The following is an 18,314-nucleotide window of genomic DNA, read 5'->3' on the forward strand; positions in this document are numbered from 1 at the left end:
TCAACCCCTTCGGGGGATGATTTTTAACATCCGAACCACCACCCTCCTTTTTCCCTTAACTGGCGAGCACAATAAGGATTTGTCAATTGTGCACCACCAACGAGAGCTCTATATTCGCCTCCATATACGATGCTCTAACGCTTGCTGTGATCCAAACGCGCGCGTATCTAGGAAATGAAAAATGTATGTTTGCCATTAAAGTCTCATTTCAAAGTATTAATAGGATCGGTTCGTTTTCAGAGCCTTTTTATTCCTTTTCCTTTTCGTTTTTACCGAAAAAAAAAAAAAACATTAATGAAACGTGTACGCGGTTTTACCAATTTTTTTTTATGTTTGTTTCATAGATGCGACCGCCGCATGCAACAATTATTCATCGGTGAATTATTTATACAAAATGTTCTAATAATAATTGGAAATACATATTTAGATACAACGGTTTTCGAGTGGATTTCTCCACAAAATCTGTTCGGTCAAGGATGCACAGAAACAAGTCAACTTCTTCTTACACACGTGAGATAGGAAAAGACCAACGGCGGATCCAAGGTCTTGATAAAGGGGGGTCATTAGTATTAGGACGAGTCCTCCCCCAAAGACATGGCATTTTAAGCCTTTTACCCACAAAATATAAGTTGTCTTGGACAGCATAATGAAGAATTTTACACAATTTTTACTGTAAACCTCAAACCCTCATCGAACGAAAAAACCAAGTTAATTAATCAGGATTTAGGAGGACTCCCCCCTTGATCTGCGCTTGGAAAAGACCGTCCTCCTGCTTGCCTCATGCGAGTCATCACCTACCTGAGTTAACGACAATAACAAGAAGAAAGTTGAGGAAATGATGTTCAACCCTTAACTGGAAAGGTGACGTCTGGCAGACAATCTAGTGTATTCTGGATCCGTTCTGTTCAAAAGGGTGTTTCCCGATTATAAAAACCGTGATGCAGTGGTTTGAAGAAGCCGAAGATGATATAGACGAAATCCTAGAAGAGTATTTACAATCCGAACATGACAGTGCCTCTGAAGTTTCGGAAAACGAGCAAGAGTACAATGCTAATGGAAACAGGGCCTAGAAAATTTTGGAAAACGAAAATAGGGAAAGTGAAAGTTGATACAATAAATGAAAAATTTGCCACGAACATTATTCTTTCATATTCGTGACGTTTCCATCGTAAATTCATTCATTTTTCACCAGTCCTTTATCAGTTTCTATTGAAACTTACGTATTTTTCAAGAAATCAATTATTTTTGTCCTAGCACCCTACAATAATAGTCTCTCAGACACCACCTTTCCGATGATGGTGTACTAAAAGTTCCACCGTTCGTAAAAACATCTCAACTCGTCGACGACATGGACCTTGAAGCCGGTTCTGTTCTTTTATATTAATAGAATCTCAAATTTGGTGGAAGCGCCGGGTACTTTCGAAGAGCGAATGTTGCAATTCTCAAAGAAACGTTTGAAAATTACGTATTTTTCAAGACATCGATTTTTTTTGTCCTAGCACCCTACAATAATAGTCTCTCAGACACCAACTTTCAGATGGTGGTGTACTAAAAGTGCCACCGTTCGTAAAAACATCTCAACTCGTCGACGACATGGACCTTGAAGCCGGTTCTGTTCTTTTATATTAATAGAATCTCAAATTTGGTGGAAGCGCCGGGTACTTTCGAAGAGCGAATGTTGCAATTCTCAAAGAAACGTTTGAAAATTACGTATTTTTCAAGAAATCATTTTTTTTTGTCCTAGCACCCTACAATAATAGTCTCTCAGACACTACCTTTCCGATGGTGATGTACTAAAAGTTCCACCGTTCGTAAAAACATCTCAACTCGTCGACGACATGGACCTCGAAGCCGGTTCTGTTCTTTTATATTAATAGAATCTCAAATTTGGTGGACGCGCCGGGTACTTTCGAAGAGCGAATGTTACAATTCTCAAAAAACGCTTGAAAATTACGTATTTTTCAAGAAATCAATTTTTTTGGTCCTAGCACCCTACAATAATAGTCTCTCAGACACTACCTTTCCGATGGTGATGTACTAAAAGTTCCACCGTTCGTAAAAACATCTCAACTCGTCGACGACATGGACCTCGAAGCCGGTTCTGTTCTTTTATATTAATAGAATCTCAAATTTGGTGGAAGCGCCGGGTACTTTCGAAGAGCGAATGTTGCAATTTTCAAAGAAACGTTTGAAAATTACGTATTTTTCAAGAAATCAATTATTTTTGTCCTAGCACCCTACAATAATAGTCTCTCAGACACCACCTTTCCGATGGTGGTGTACTAAAAGTTCCACCGTTCGTAAAAACATCTCAACTCGTCGACGACATGGACCTTGACGCCGGTTCTGTTCTTTTATATTAATAGAATCTCAAATTTGGTGGAAGCGCCGGGTACTTTCGAAGAGCGAATGTTGCAATTCTCAAAGAAACGTTTGAAAATTACGAATTTTTAAGAAATCAATTTTTTTTGTCCTAGCACCCTACAATAATAGTCTCTCAGACACCACCTTTCCGATGATGGTGTACTAAAAGTTCCACCGTTCGTAAAAACATCTCAACTCGTCGACGACATGGACCTTGAAGCCGGTTCTGTTCTTTTATATTAATAGAATCTCAAATTTGGTGGAAGCGCCGGGTACTTTCGAAGAGCGAATGTTGCAATTTTCAAAGAAACGTTTGAAAATTACGTATTTTTCAAGAAATCAATTATTTTTGTCCTAGCACCCTACAATAATAGTCTCTCAGACACTACCTTTCCGATGGTGATGTACTAAAAGTTCCACCGTTCGTAAAAACATCTCAACTCGTCGACGACATGGACCTCGAAGCCGGTTCTGTTCTTTTATATTAATAGAATCTCAAATTTGGTGGAAGCGCCGGGTACTTTCGAAGAGCGAATGTTGCAATTCTCAAAGAAACGTTTGAAAATTACGTATTTTTCAAGAAATCAATTATTTTTGTCCTAGCACCCTACAATAATAGTCTCTCAGACACCACCTTTCCGATGGTGGTGTACTAAAAGTTCCACCGTTCGTAAAAACATCTCAACTCGTTGACGACATGGACCTTGACGCCGGTTCTGTTCTTTTATATTAATTGAATCTCAAATTTGGTGGAAGCGCCGGGTACTTTCGAAGAGCGAATGTTGCAATTCTCAAAGAAACGTTTGAAAATTACGTATTTTTCAAGAAATCAATTTTTTTTGTCCTAGCACCCTACAATAATAGTCTCTCAGACACCACCTTTCCGATGATGGTGTACTAAAAGTTCCACCGTTCGTAAAAACATCTCAACTCGTCGACGACATGGACCTTGAAGCCGGTTCTGTTCTTTTATATTAATAGAATCTCAAATTTGGTGGAAGCGCCGGGTACTTTCGAAGAGCGAATGTTGCAATTCTCAAAGAAACGTTTGAAAATTACGTATTTTTCAAGAAATCAATTTTTTTTGTCCTAGCACCCTACAATAATAGTCTCTCAGACACCACCTTTCCGATGGTGGTGTACTAAGAGTTCCACCGTTCGTAAAAACATCTCCAATCGTCCACGATATGGACCTTGAAGCCGGTTCTGTTCTTTTATATTAATAGAATCTCAAATTTGGTGGACGCGCCGGGTGCTTTCGAAGAGCGAATCTTGCAATTCTCAAAGAAACGTTTACTCACATGTTTTTATATGCAGAGACAATTTGTTTTTATAGAATCTATTTCTAGGAAGGCCATTTTATTTGTTTATTCGTTTTCTGGAATTGAATTATCGTGATATCATATTTTTGTATAAATAGGCGTTTGTTTATCAGAGAGGGAGTAAGTAAATAATCTGATGTCATAGTGAATGAATAGAAATAGTAAAAATTAAACTGAATTAAAATAAATTATGTAAATTAGTGAATAGTTAAGAATTAGTGGATAGTGTAGTGTAGTAGTGTCTAGTGCATAGTTCATTGGTTTATCATGTCGTGCTCCTTTATAAGATTCTTAAAATCAATGCAAAATTCTACGATGGCTACTTCAGCAGTACTCAATTTTTTCCCTAGTACTCTATGACATTTTTTGAACCATCCAGAAGATGCCAATAAATTTCTTTCATGTTTCAACTACTCGTGAAACTTTTGGGCTTCTCGATATTGGAACCTTTTCCAATCTTTTTTGCAAAAACCACTAGGTAATAGCATCATCAAGCTCTAAACAAGGAGACCCTTCCTGTCGAAAATAGCTTCACCTCTGTAAGCTTTAACTACAAAGTTCTGTAATACGGTTTTTTCTTCATAATGTCACGAACACCTACATAAATAAGTCTCGTGAGTAACTAAGAAATACACATTTTTTAGCCAAAAATCAATTCTATTCATCAATGTATTCTCCTTAAAGAGCAATACAACAATTCCAACGCTTCTCTATTATCTCGATGCCGTGATTTTAGAAGGCTTCTTCATTTGAACGGAATTTCAATAAACAGCCAGTAGTCACTGGGGGCCAGATCTGGATTATATGGTGGATGAGGAAGTGATTCGAAGTGTAATTCGTTCAAATGAACCATCGTTGCCATCGACTTGTGAATCGGTGCGTTGTCTTGGTAAAACTTCGACATATGAGGCCGTTTTTACTTGATTTTTGCATTCAAACGATCCAACAACTCTATGTAGTATTCGCTATTGATGGTCTTTCCTTTTAGGAGATAGTCGATGAAGAATATTCCACGCGAATCCCAAAATACTGAAGCCTTAACTTTCATATATGAATGTTGCGCATTTGGACGCCTTTGGCAGTCCACTCCGATGATGATCGTTTTGGTTCCGAAGTGAAGTCATGGATCATTTATTACGTGTTAACATGGCCAAACACTGCTCTAAATCATCAGTATGTTGTTTTTTATCGACCGTAAGTGAACACGCCACCAACTTTGAAAAAACGATTAGATATAACCAATTTGTGGACTTTTTTTGTGTTTTCTGCAGTAGCCATCTAAATTGGACGACCACAACGTTCACCATCATCGATGTCTGATTTTAAATGGCTGTTACTTTTTTCCGAATAATTGAAATGTCATAAAATTTTACACATAGTTTTTTGAATGTTGGTACTTCATACACGTCATATGCATTTGAACAATGGCAGCGCCATCTGTGTGTCAGTCACACGACTCAATATTTAAAATATTAATCATTATGTAGCTTGTCTATGAATTTTGTTTATTGATTCAAGATCAAACTTATTATAAATTAGAACAGTGTAAATCCTCTATTTGGGTATTATAAATTACAAATCAAATCACATTGAATGAATTCTACTGAATCAATTTGCAGAATAGAGTTTTAAAAATAAACAATTATTTCCACTCAAACAGTCAAACATACAAAAACACTTTAAACGCAGCGAAATGAGAGAATTTCGAAAATAATGGGATTATATCAAATGTGAATGCGCGAATTGATTTTATTTAATTGATATTTTGATAAAACGACTATACAAAATTTGCTGCATTTTCAAAAATTAATTTGGCGCAGATGATTTATAGAGTAATACGATTAAAGTTCCGGGAGGAATATATGATCCGTCTATCAACACATTTGTCCATAATTGCCACGGTATGTTGTATTAGAAAATTTTTGTTAATATCCATAATAGAATAAATTAGGAAAAAATATACTGGCTAGGCGCTTTTTCCTTAAGAGAAAGACATTTCATTCATTATTTGTGAGAAAGTTGAGAAAAACTATCAGGTTTCCACCCATAAAGTTCATGAAAAATCGCTAAATAATCGTTTTCATTCAAATTTTGCCGATTATAACAGTTAAAGACTATTTTTTGAAAAAACTTTTTTAAAGTAGACTAAATTTGCTATAATTTGATACTAGTACTTTCTCTGTAGACCCTTTGGTTTCCGAGATTAAGCCTTTCAAAGTTTATCATTTTTTCGAACAATATTTTAGACGTCACTCGAACAAATCTAAAGGAATGAAGTTTGGGTTTGTGTTTTATAAGTCCCAGAAGTACCCGGCCTGAACTAAAGATGGCGGTATTTGCTTGAAAATACCACCGTATTAGAAAGTACACAGTTTGAAGACGCCACGTTTTTTAGTATTTGTTTCATCAATAGTGAAGGTTTTCAATTAATTTGCAACCGTGGAAAAAATTGTCCTTCGTTATGCGATAAAAAACAAGACCTCAGCTCAACCAATATAAAAGCTGAACTACATTCTACTCTGGGCGAGACTGCTTCTTCGTTATCAACAGTAAAATGTGGTGGCGACTCCAGAAATGCTGAAGAAAATCCACTGGATGATCGTCGACTGAAAGTGCGTGAACTAGCAGTTGGGTTTGGACATGAGAAAGGTGTGCGCAAGATGGATGTCGAGTTTGCCCACAAAGGAACAAAAGCAGCATCGTGAAGATGTTAATTAATGAATTAAAGTTTGAAAGGCTCACAAATACGATACTGAATAACTGATAGAGATGTCCACTCCTAAGCAAATCGCTAATACCTAATCAATAAAACGAAAAATGCTCAAAAAGTTATAGTAGAACTAACCTATTTATTTAATGCTATATTTAGACTTCAATAATGGCGCAAACAACTCAAAATATATCAGTATATAAAGTATATTAATATTTAGACAGATTTAGCCCCGTTCTAAATGAAATTTCGCTTCACCAATTTAGTTTTTACTATTCGCACTCTACCAACCAGCAATGCCACAGAAATGTACATGCTGTCAACAAATCCCTCGATCAAAACAATTATTGCCCTTGATATAAATTTGGTCTTTGATAAGGTGTGGCCTACTTTTCAAAATCCTTCCATCTTACTTCAAATTATTCAGTCTAACTTAACAAACAGATAGTTCAGAATCAAAATCATCGGAAAATACTTAATCAGGGACATTTGCGTTTTATCCAGCAACTGCGACAGCTCTTCTTTAACATCACTTAAGCCTCTTAGACACGGTCTTACATGCAGGTCTGGAAACAAAGCCCAAATATAACGGCTTGTATCTCTTGTCCGGATTCTAAGTGTTTGAAATAGCCATGGCGCGGCGCTGCTATCTAGAGATGCTAGAGATGGACGTGGATAGAGAGCGGTTACAAGACCGTGGAGTAGGGCATAGATAAAATTTTTGACATGAAGCATTTTTACAACTCTTATAATTTTTCAATATAATTACGTTATATATCAACTATTTTTATTAATAGAAATAATAAAGTATTATTATTAGGGTAACACAATTTGACACCATCTCTTGATCACAACGCCGATCTAGCGGCCTCACAGTGAAATGATCTACCCCTCTACCCTCGATTCTAGACCTGTATGTAAGGCGATAAAGTGGAAAATAAAAATAAAATAGAATAAATCTGTACACATAACATACACATTCATTCAAATATATAATAATACCAGAAACACTTTCAATTAGAAAGTTTTCAAAACATTTTTTTTTTCATTTAAATAACCCTAAATTTCCCGAAAATAACATTTACATCTACAATGTTCACGTTAACGACATCTATTCGTTGAAGATTCAAACATAATTTTATTAATTGACATTTTCTATACATTTCTGATTGTTTTATATTTTGGATTATAGATGTCAGAAAGGTGTATTTAATTTAATTTATTATGATTGGTTGAAAAACGTCAAAACATAAAAAAGCCAGAAACTGATACAGCACCGGTAAAATTTTAAGTAGAATATTGACAGTCTGTCAGAAAGGTTAGAAAAAAAAGCGTCAAAATAGGTTAAAAAAAAGGGAAATTCACAAATTTTTAATAAAAGACCTAATTGTATTATTACAATTTCTATAATATATGTTTAGCTATATTTCGTAACCAGTGTTCTATTTGAAAATGGATAATATAGTTCCATCTCGATTTTCTTGCTTAAAAATTGAAGATGATGATTTCATACCGGCACAAAGCAAACCTAATAAGAAAAAAGTTGTCAACAAGAAATCGGCTCCAGTAAATACTAATAAGCTTTCCTCAAAACAGGTACGTTAATACTTTCATAATATTTTGTAAAAAAATGTTATTTATATTCTTGCAACAGCAACCTTCAAATTCATCATCTAAAAAATCTAAGGCAAAAGTGAAAAATGAAGGTAAACAATGGGAAGAATGGAAGAAAAAAGACACCGAATATATCGATGAAAATTTTGAGCAAGACCTTCAGAGTGCAATATTGCAATCAAAATTGGATTATGAAAATCGAAAGAAAAACGAACCTCCAGATACTCAAGGAAACGATAAAAACTCGAAGAAAAAGAAACCAAAAACGATGACATTGGACCAATTTTTAGATGGTGATAAACCGGTAGCAAAGAAAGGTTAGTACAAACATTTCAACATCGATATATTACTTAATTTACAAATTTTATCAGAAAAAGTAAATCAGCTGACCAAAAACGATCAGGATTTCTTTGAATCAGTATTACATTCAGCCAAAGAAGAAGCCAGAAAGGAAAAAGTAGAAGCCAAAAGGAAGGAACGGTCAAATAATATCGAGGAGATTATTTCACTGGCACAATGTCAGGTACTTATTTTTTTGATAAATTTCAATTTCTAAATGGTCAAAATTCAATTTCATAAATCATATAAAGAATTTTGATTGAAATACCAGAGAAATTTTCGTGAAAATGAATAACTTTTTAGGAAAGTAAAAAACTGCAATTTTACATCACAAAATTCTTTCAGTTGTATATACACTTCTTAAAAATCTCTTTATGGTTGTTTCTGGTTGATTGAAATAATGATTCTTTCAGTTCTCTAGCAAATATATTCTTCTCTAGAACTCTTTATACCTTTTCAAGCGTCTGAATATTGGAATTTTAGTTTTCTTTCTTATTTTATCATCCATTTATTCCATTCTTTCCTATCCTCTGTTTATGGTTGTTTCTGATTGATTGAAATGACTCTTCTTTCAGTTCTCTAGCAAATATCTTCTAGAACTCTTTATACCCTTTGAAGGGTCAGAATATTTTCCACTCTTTCTGATCCTTTGCTAATTCATTTGTCTACAGTATTTTTTTCCCTTGTCTTTCTCCACATCCTGTGCTTCTTGCAGTCAAATGTAAAAACTGCCAAAAAATTACTTATATAAGGTATTAGAACACAAATAATAATATGGTGTACCTATCCACACTCAATTTCCAATAACAGCGGCTTTCAAGTCAAAATTATTGGGACTTTATTACAGTAATCAATAACAAATGTTTCTTACACATCGAATTCCCATTCTACCATGTTTTACCCATTCAAATGCATCATTAACTTATTTTTGGAGACTATACTTCTTCACCAGAGCTATGGTGACTTAAGAGTCTTGGTCTGTTCATGAATACCATTCCAATTTCTCTTATCTCAAGCTAATATTTGCTAATTTCTTATTCTGAGCATTCTCAAGTCAGATTTATTTTTGTTTAATGTTAACTTGGGTCAGCCTTCAAGTTTAGGGGACTCTATCATTACTCATTTGTTCTTATTCATCTAGACTACACTTCTTCATTGGTGCTACATCCACTTGATAACTTGGTCTGTTTATTCCAGTATCTCTTGCCTCAAGGTATCATATGCCAATTCCTTATTCCCAGCATTCTCAGGTCAGATATACGGTTGTTCAATTTGAGAGGATTGAAACGAAATTTTTGAACTTTTGGGTTATTGAAGGAATTTGTGGCTCATTAGATTCTAGAGGTATAATTGTATGGACAATCGGCTTAAACAGCTCTATCACCTTGTCAGTCCTTCCCCAGCTCTACCATTTTGTCAATTCTAACCCATAACACATCATGATTGAGAATCCTCTTCTGTATTTATTGTTTAAAGTATGATGGAGCTTTTTCAACAACTACAGTAGGGCAACTTTGTTAAGGTAGCTTGACATGATGCAATGCAAAACATAATATTTTTTATCAAAAGCATGGGCTAATTGTTTAATGCAAGATATTGCAATTGCAACATTATCGATTTGGTCCCATTTTGATTCCGTGCAAGCTGCAATTTTAGGATGAAATCTAGTTACTTTTGGCGTTACAACCAACCGGACTTCGAAAACAAGGCAGCAGCAGATATAATTTTTGCCAGTTTACTTTACTTATTTTCATATTTAAACCAATCACAAAATATTAGATAAAATTTGAGGTTAGGAATTGATTTAATTGCATGCATATATATATATATATATATATATATATATATATATATATATATATATATACATATATATATACATATATATATATATACATATATATATACATATATATATATACATATATATATATATATATATATATATATATATATATATATATATATATATATATAAAAGGTTTTGGTCAAATTCTCGGGCATTTGCCCATTTTATAAATGTCCAACTCATTGGGTATTTTTTTTATGTTAACCTAAGTTAATTATTCAGGATGTCTTACACAGTCATAAGGTTAAACATTTAAAAGTTATTTCTCAAATCAAACTTCTTTTATTAGGAAAAACTTCAAAAGGAAATAGATAAAAATGAGGTATTGAAAAAAGATCTGGAACAAGCCAGGAAAGATATTACTATTGTGAAAGAAAGGAACAAAATGTTGTATAATATGTTAAGCCAAGGGGAGAGTAAGTAGAATAACTAAGGAGGAACATAATTTTTATTAGTTATATTTGTAGTGAAAGACAAAGCTACGGTCTTGTTAGAATTGGAAAAGTTGACTACGGTCAAGGAAGAACTTACGGAAGAAGTTGGTAGGCTGCATAAGCTCTTAGAACAAGAAAGGTCCAAGGCTAATTTGACAATCTCAAATTTGAGCGGATCTGCATCGGAATCCCATGCCAAACAAAAGGTAAAAATAAATAGTTTTCATATGAGTTATTCGTTTGTTATCGTCTTATTTGGTTTTGTTTTGTTTTTTTCTTTGATTTTGGTTTGTTTTTTTTTTCAGAAAAAAAAGAAGACTTAGTAATTGTTTTGGCATTCGAACAGATTTCTGCTTTTTTTTGACTTGGTTTTTATGCATGGACGTTTCTGTTTTTATTTTTAGAGTTGATACAAATATTGTTTTGTCCTTTTCGTTCATATTTCAGAATAAGAAGTGAAGTTTCCACAACTATTACGTGATATTATTTTTTATGTTTGTATTTTCATAATGTTTTAATTTTAAAACTCGACTAAATAAACTGATTGTAAGTAATTGTTTTATTTTATTTCTGTAATTTTATCCATTTTCCTCTCCAACCCCAAAATATTCATTTACCAAAACTAAAAAATAATTTTACACAAACATAACCCAACTGTTAAGTTATAATTTGAGAAATGTGTCTGTCTATCCCAATGTGTTCGGGATGACATCAAACTAACTACTAGCTGATAAACAAACGCCTATTTATACCCAACGGATTTCCCGATAATTCGGTCACTAGACTTTTCCTAGAAATTGATTCTATAAAAAATACTGTAAATAAGTTATAAAAACCAATGTAAAGAAATATTTGCCGTATATAAAAATCATAATGTTTTTGTACCCGTTCTGTTTACATAATTGAGCAGAACTGGCTTAGCGATTTACATCAGTGGACGAGTTCGTGACTGTAGTTAGTGAAAGAACTAACGTCGAAACTATCTTGTACGATTCTATAGCTTCATTCGCGTAGAGATCTTGAACATGTTCTGTCATCGAATTCATGAGAAATTTGAAATTGTGCGAATAAAGCGCATTTGTTCGTAGAGTACACATTTCTAGCTCAGAACATGTTCTGAATACGTTCAAGATATCCTCGGATCTAAGTAAGGATTTTTAAGCCGGTGCGTGCGCATTCATCATACTTGTCATTTTTGTAATATTTACCACTAAACTATATGTTTTTGTACGTATTTCAAATTAAAAAGAAACGTTGTAGCTGACATTGAATTATTGGCGTTTATTATTCAATAAGATTAATGTTATATACATTTTATTCTCTTAGCTAATTTTGGAGTGAAATTATAATTTTAGAAATCCGATTACAGTGACAAGGATTTAAATGCAAGCAAACCAATAATAGTAACGTTCTTTTTGCAGTAAATCTCAGATAATTTAAACTCATTTAAGTGTAGCTCATTCTACACCCCATTTAATTTCATTCATGATGAATGGAGATATTTCCCTCATCGATCCATCACCAACCTTTGTTTTACGGAAATAACTTAGTTCAGCTCATTTGACAGATGACTGAAAAGTTTGAGGTTAGATTGACTTGTTTTTTGGCTAATCTCTACAACCGTAGTTTTTTGTATTGACAAGTTAATTTTAGGTTAGAGTGTCTCAGTATGTTATTCCATTTAATCCACCATATCATAGAATCAGCTCAATTTGAAGTAAATCACATCATTTACTAAAGGAGAGGTAATGGATTAGTTTCCGAACATTCAGATCATGATCAGGGTAATCCTTATCATAGTTACCGAAAAGTCGTTTCCTAATTGTATGGTTTAAGACTTGCACTCGTTCTGTGATTAGTCAAATATAATCTGACAGGTGTTTTAAATCGTTATAAGCTTTTTATTAAGTTGCCTGTGATTATATTTAATTCAACTCATTAGAAATGAGATTAATAATTAATTATGCACAAAATGCAAATGATAAAACGACTAGTATAAAACAAAAAATTCAACTGCCTGATATTATACATATAAGATCGAGACCACGGATATGCAAACATTAAAAAAAAAATTTTTCCAAATATGAGATTAACGATTTGAATTCATAGAGTAAATATTCAATAGTCACCCGATATTTCAATCACATTTTGTATTTACGCGTATCACAAAAAATAAAATATTTTCTTATGTGTAAAATTTTTCTGACATTACAAAGTTCATTAAAGCACCATTGGTGGAGCCACATTCAAGGGAGTATATAAATAATGTTGAAAAGTTTACAGTTCAAAGTTGTGACGTGTTATTATATTATACCCGGTACTGTATCACCGGTATTTAAAGAAATACAAAGTGAAGTAAAAAAAAGGTAAGTTTCTTTGTAGTATATTAACTTTTTTCTATCTTTAAGTTATCCAAGAAGTTGTAAAAAATAGAATTAAATATTATATAAAATTTTACTATTTTTATTACTACGAATAATTAACATTCAGATATTATTGTATAGAATCGAAATTACTAGAACGCAATTGAAATTTTATTATTAATAGATGTAATTGATATCATTTATATTAAATTGTAATATAAATGCTAGAATGAACTTTGAACTATTTAATAAGATTTAAGAACAATTTATTTGAGATATTTGTCCACTAAAAGTAATAATTATTTTTTACTTAACCTTGTTATTGATTGTACATCAATTATCACTAATATCTCCATTAACATATTTTACGTGACTCATTTTGCACAATTTAAATTGATTTCTGTTCATCTTATATCTGAATATGATTTCTAAATAATCTTTTTAATATAATTTTTGCGTAATCTAGAAATGGCCGATCCTACTCGTTTGGATCTTGTGATTCTTGGAGCCACAGGGTTTACAGGCTTGCATTGTGTTCCATATGTGTTTAAAGTTTCCAAAGAAAAAAATCTGACTTGGGGTGTAGCGGGTCGATCCGAAGACAAATTAAAAGATGTTTTGGAAAAAATGGGGAAAAAAGTTGGTGAGGGTATTTTAATTTTCAATTGATCCGACTTTTCTCCAACTATCTTCCATTTTAGAAGCCGATTTGTCGGGAATACCAATTATTATAACAGATATTAAAGATGATGATTCTTTGTTGAAGATGGCACAAAGAGCTAAAGTTGTGATAAACTGTTGTGGACCTTATAGATTTTTGGGAATGCCTGTTGTCAAGGCTTGCGTAACAGCAGGTACTAATTATGTTGATGTAACCGGTGAACCTCAGTTTATGGAGACTGTACTTTTGGAGTATGATGAGCTTGCTAGGGAAAAAGGTAGAAATAGACACAATGTTTTGTTAGTGCTGACAAAGATATTTTTTAAGGTATATATATTGTGAATGCTTGTGGTTTTGATTGTATTCCCAGTGATTATGGATTAGTATATCTTCAAGACAAATTCGATGGCGTTTTAAACAGTGCTGTAACTTATTTGAAAGTTTGGGTAGATGGTAAAGTCTCGGGGCCAAATATTAATTACGGAACTTGGCATAGTTTGGTATATGGTTTAAAACATGCCACTGAACTTTCTGAATTACGTAAAAAGTTGTTTTCTAAAAGATTACCAAGTTTCAAGCCTAAACTTAAATCAAAGTAAGTTTTTTGTATCATTTAGGGACTTGTAACTTTTATTTTTGACTTCTATTAATTTTAGTACTTTACCACATCGTTCTGACAAGGTGAAAGGATGGATATTACCATTTCCTGGAGCCGATCGGTCAGTTATGAAAAGAACACAAAGATATTTGTATGAAAACGAATCTAAAAGACCGATTCAAGTAGATACGTTTTTCACTGTACGGAATTTTATTGAAGTAATCGGAATCGTTTTGTGTTTCTTATTGTGGAGCTTTTTGGTTAAATTTGAATTTGGTAAACGTTGGTTACTCAATGTAAGTATAATTTTTTATATAAATGGATTAAGTGGGAGAAGTTAATTTATTTTAATTTGAACACATTAGTTTAGCAGAAATTAACAATATTAACAATTACTAAATTCTGAATTTATGGTTAAAAGTCACCAAAATCACATTTTCTTATTTTTTCCTTGAAGTACCATTTAATGGGGTCACGGTTTAGGCTCATTCCCTTCAATAGATTGATACAATTTGTTACAGTGAATGACTTTTTTCAAAAAGTGATTTAAGCAAAAATCTGTGCATTGTAATTGGTTTGAAAAGTATTATGGTGATTGTTTCCCTGTAAAATTTGATTATGCCAGAAGATAAAATTTTTCGTTTGGTTTATTTTCAAATTTTCACAATTTTTTCCTTAATTTTAATATAACAAGAAAATTAAAAAACAAAACACAATTTTTTAATAAATGAGGTAAAGAGAATAAAAATGTAGGAAACATCAAGTCACATAATAGGCCTATAGTAAAACTTCCCTCATCTGCCACAATTATCCTCGAAATTTCAAAAATTAAATTTTAAAAAATTTCGAACCCTTTTTGTAACGATTTTGTATATGACCACAAAAATTTCTTCATTCTTCTGAATCGATTTGTATAAATTACTTTACTTACCTATCAAAGCATAAGTGGCTCCTAATTTTGAGGTTCAATTTTTTTTCACCTCTGTAGCTAGGGAGGGGAGGGGTTCTTTAAAATATTTTGAATCCAATCCAATTATAGGCCCTCCAAATCAGAAAGATCCTCCACCAACCTAAATGAGAGGAAAGTAGTGCTACCATACATCAATGACTAGGTTATGCTAAGACGAGTAAAAACCAAATTTTCATCTCCCTCCATTTCCTCCATGAATCCCTTCAAATTTTATCTATAGGATTATAGATATTTTTTTACCCCCAAATGTACTTTTTTTTCTCTGTCGTGTAAGGTGAAAAAATTATCCCCTCCCTCAAGTGAGGTGCTCCGACTTTTGGCTTCATCTAGACCCCCCCAAAAGAGATGGCATATCAAAACATTTTTCCATCATTTTTAATATAGTCACAAATTGTCTCTCGGTGTATTTAAAAATTTTTATTTCAGTATCCTAACATATTCACATTGGGTTTCTTCAGTAAAGATGAAACTCCATCCGAAGAAACAATTGAAAAGCAATTTTTCCAAATAACTTTTTACGGTGAAGGCTGGAAAGAAAAATTGGCGGATAAGGATGACGAATATAGTACACCGCCAAATAAACAAGTAATAGCCCAATTAAAAGGAAAAAACCCCGGATACGGTACCACTTGTGCAGGAGTAGTCGGTGCGGCTCTTATGATTGCCACGGAAAAGGATAAGTTGCCACAAAAGTGAGTTTACTTTCCACTAATTAATTTTTTTAATAATTTTTATTCTGATAGTTAATTATTTGTATTAAAAAATGTTGTTTTTTCAAATAAGAAAAGAATACTTGAAACTTATTGTACTTAAAACATCATTTAAATTGTATATATACAGTGTGTGCTTAAAATTCGGAAACATAAAAGGAATATTTGTTTTCAATGTTGTCAAATGTACAATTTCAGAGATATCCAGTTAGAATAACAACAGAGTACACTAGAAAATGTTTTTTATACATACACTACAATAAAATGTGTAACTTATGGCCGGTTTCATAATCCCATCCTAACTGTCACTTTAACTAAAGGTTTCCTTAGATTAAAGTGCCCTTTAACTTAGTTTTTAAAGAGTATTGGTCCTATAATCGATTTGTAAAGGCTCCTTCAAGGAGGACTTTGTACTTGGAGGTCCATATTTCAGGTGTTTACCTTTTATTTTTTTCAAGCTTCGCAGGCTTTCAACCTAACCAAAAATCTTTTGTATGATCTTACAGTAAGTAGCACGATATCTAGTGTCATAAATCTTTAATTTTTTAAAATTTATTAGAAAGACACCTGGAACAGCATATTATTTACTTTGAATAATGAATTATGGAAACCAACGAAAAATACTAGTAAATGTCATTAAAATGTACCATTTTTCGCAGTGTATAAATCTGACCTTCTTCTCTCCGTGTATTCAACCATTCACTTGAAAGTTTTTTGAATTAAATTTTTTTTGGAAACTTTTGGAAACCACATTTTCATTGGTGAATATTTACTTGTTTTAGGGGAGGAGTTTATACGCCGGGGGCAGCGTTCAAAAACACTACCCTGATGAAATATCTTATGGATAACGAAATAACTTTTGAAATTATTAGCGAAAAAGATCTCTAATGTAATAATTACTTGATCAATCAGTCAAGATTGTGCCCCCCTTTAATTATAACTAGTAGTTAAACATATATTTAGAAGACTGATTGAGTGCATTTGAAAAAAATATATTTATTAACTTTAATCGCTAGATTTTGATATTTTTGTTGAAAATTAAAAAAAACATAAATGCTACTTATTATCGTTAATTAATTAGTATATTAATAAGATTATATTAATTAGCTTATTCTAATAATGCTAATTACTCAGTTTTAATCACCTCTATATGTTAATCGTAATTTTATATTGTTTTTATTCTAATATTTGTAATGTCCTTATTTTATGAGATTAAAATTTTCTTCTTACGATTTATTTTTTATTCATTTCAAAATCCTCAATTATCGAATTTTTATCCAAAAATCCATATTTGCACAAAAAATTCGGGGTATTAAAAAAACAGCAACTGAAAATTCATTTATTACGGAAATTGAGTAAATATAAGAAAATCTGGCAACAACGCCGTCAACAAAATTTCTTAAAGGCAGTGACTACTCGCACGTTCGCGTGAAAACACTGGACATCGGTACACAGATGGAGTAATAGAAAAACTAAATTTATAAAGCAAATGCTATTTAAAGGTTATGAAGTCTGATCATCTAAATTCACGACATATTAAATTATCTAATACTATTGCACAATTCATTACCACATTTGTAATTCAAAATACAGTGTAGTCGAAATAATATCTCTAGTCCTAGAACCAAAACACTCTGAGGGCCTAGATAACACAAACATTTTTTAAACACAAATAAAAGCAACTGCAAAATTTGTTTAGTTCCATCTAGAAAGGGACTAGGAGATCACCATCCTGTCAAACAGCCATTAGATCTGTAAACTCCAACTGGTTCGGGGATGCCTGAACAAGGTATAGAAAAAAGCTGACAGACTCCCTTGAGTACAAACAGACAAACCCTTCATAGGACCTGAACAATTCTGTGATATCAGCTACAAAACAATAGAATACTCCTCGGAAAAGAATATAGAAGGTAAAACCAATTCCACATTCTGAAATTTCTACGATGAGTAGGTTAAACAGATCCTCTCTTAAACACTGAGTATTCCCAAGGGTACAGCAAGAAAAGGGGATAAAATAAATTCTTTAGATGTAAATGGTGCCCTAATATAAATACAATATCACTAACTTAAATCTACATGATGATTATTTATAAAAAATTTAAATCAGAAGCATTTTTGGTAAAAAAAAATCGTGACCGAATATTGCTCTAAAATAAAGAAACTGTGTTTTATATAAAAGAAATGCAGAATGTTTTTGAGGACCTAAAAATAATTAGGAAGAAAATATTGAATATCAAAAAGAAAATACATTCTCACAGGATTAACTTTATACACGGAATTTGATAAAAAAAAACTACAAATTACTACAGACGTCAAGATAATGTTTTTCCTGTCACTTTTCTGTATCAAAGATGTCAAGTGGTTTTCTATTCTTTCTACT

At 32.5% G+C, this 18,314-nt stretch overlaps 2 protein-coding genes across 3 annotated transcripts; both read left to right on the forward strand.

Moving 5' to 3' along the window:
* Positions 1-7,652: 7,652 nt before the first annotated feature.
* Positions 7,653-11,186, forward strand: LOC130894900 (G kinase-anchoring protein 1-like). 2 transcript variants are annotated; one of them, XM_057801931.1, is made up of 6 exons: positions 7,672-7,992; positions 8,051-8,327; positions 8,382-8,533; positions 10,488-10,614; positions 10,666-10,838; positions 10,938-11,186. In XM_057801931.1, the coding sequence occupies exons 1-6, from the start codon at positions 7,849-7,851 to the stop codon at positions 10,953-10,955; spliced, it is 891 nt and encodes a 296-aa protein (XP_057657914.1). In that variant the 5' UTR covers positions 7,672-7,848; the 3' UTR covers positions 10,956-11,186. The 2 variants fall into 2 exon arrangements, with proteins under 2 accessions (XP_057657913.1, XP_057657914.1); XM_057801930.1 differs by having other exon boundaries at positions 7,653-7,992; positions 10,666-11,186.
* Positions 11,187-12,666: 1,480 nt separating this feature from the next.
* LOC130894886 (saccharopine dehydrogenase-like oxidoreductase) lies at positions 12,667-17,166 on the forward strand. The gene is made up of 7 exons (XM_057801909.1): positions 12,667-12,998; positions 13,462-13,638; positions 13,697-13,933; positions 13,984-14,251; positions 14,313-14,550; positions 15,651-15,916; positions 16,717-17,166. Exons 2-7 carry the CDS (start codon positions 13,464-13,466, stop codon positions 16,820-16,822), a joined length of 1,290 nt encoding a protein of 429 aa, XP_057657892.1. The 5' UTR covers positions 12,667-12,998; positions 13,462-13,463; the 3' UTR covers positions 16,823-17,166.
* Positions 17,167-18,314: the final 1,148 nt, after the last annotated feature.

This window comes from Diorhabda carinulata, chromosome 6 (assembly GCF_026250575.1).
Source record: "Diorhabda carinulata isolate Delta chromosome 6, icDioCari1.1, whole genome shotgun sequence".
In the NCBI taxonomy this organism is placed as follows: domain Eukaryota; kingdom Metazoa; phylum Arthropoda; class Insecta; order Coleoptera; family Chrysomelidae; genus Diorhabda; species Diorhabda carinulata.

Excerpts from the sequence above, each read along its gene's own strand:
- LOC130894900 (XM_057801930.1), top strand. The coding sequence starts at position 7,849 with ATGGATAATATAGTTCCATCTCGATTTTCTTGCTTAAAAATTGAAGAT. Across the intron at positions 7,993-8,050 it reads ATAAGCTTTCCTCAAAACAG|CAACCTTCAAATTCATCATC; the intron begins GTACGTTAATAC and ends TTCTTGCAACAG. Across the intron at positions 10,615-10,665 it reads TATGTTAAGCCAAGGGGAGA|TGAAAGACAAAGCTACGGTC; the intron begins GTAAGTAGAATA and ends TTATATTTGTAG.
- LOC130894886 (XM_057801909.1), top strand. The coding sequence starts at position 13,464 with ATGGCCGATCCTACTCGTTTGGATCTTGTGATTCTTGGAGCCACAGGG. Across the intron at positions 13,934-13,983 it reads TGAGCTTGCTAGGGAAAAAG|GTATATATATTGTGAATGCT; the intron begins GTAGAAATAGAC and ends ATATTTTTTAAG. Across the intron at positions 15,917-16,716 it reads AAGGATAAGTTGCCACAAAA|GGGAGGAGTTTATACGCCGG; the intron begins GTGAGTTTACTT and ends TACTTGTTTTAG.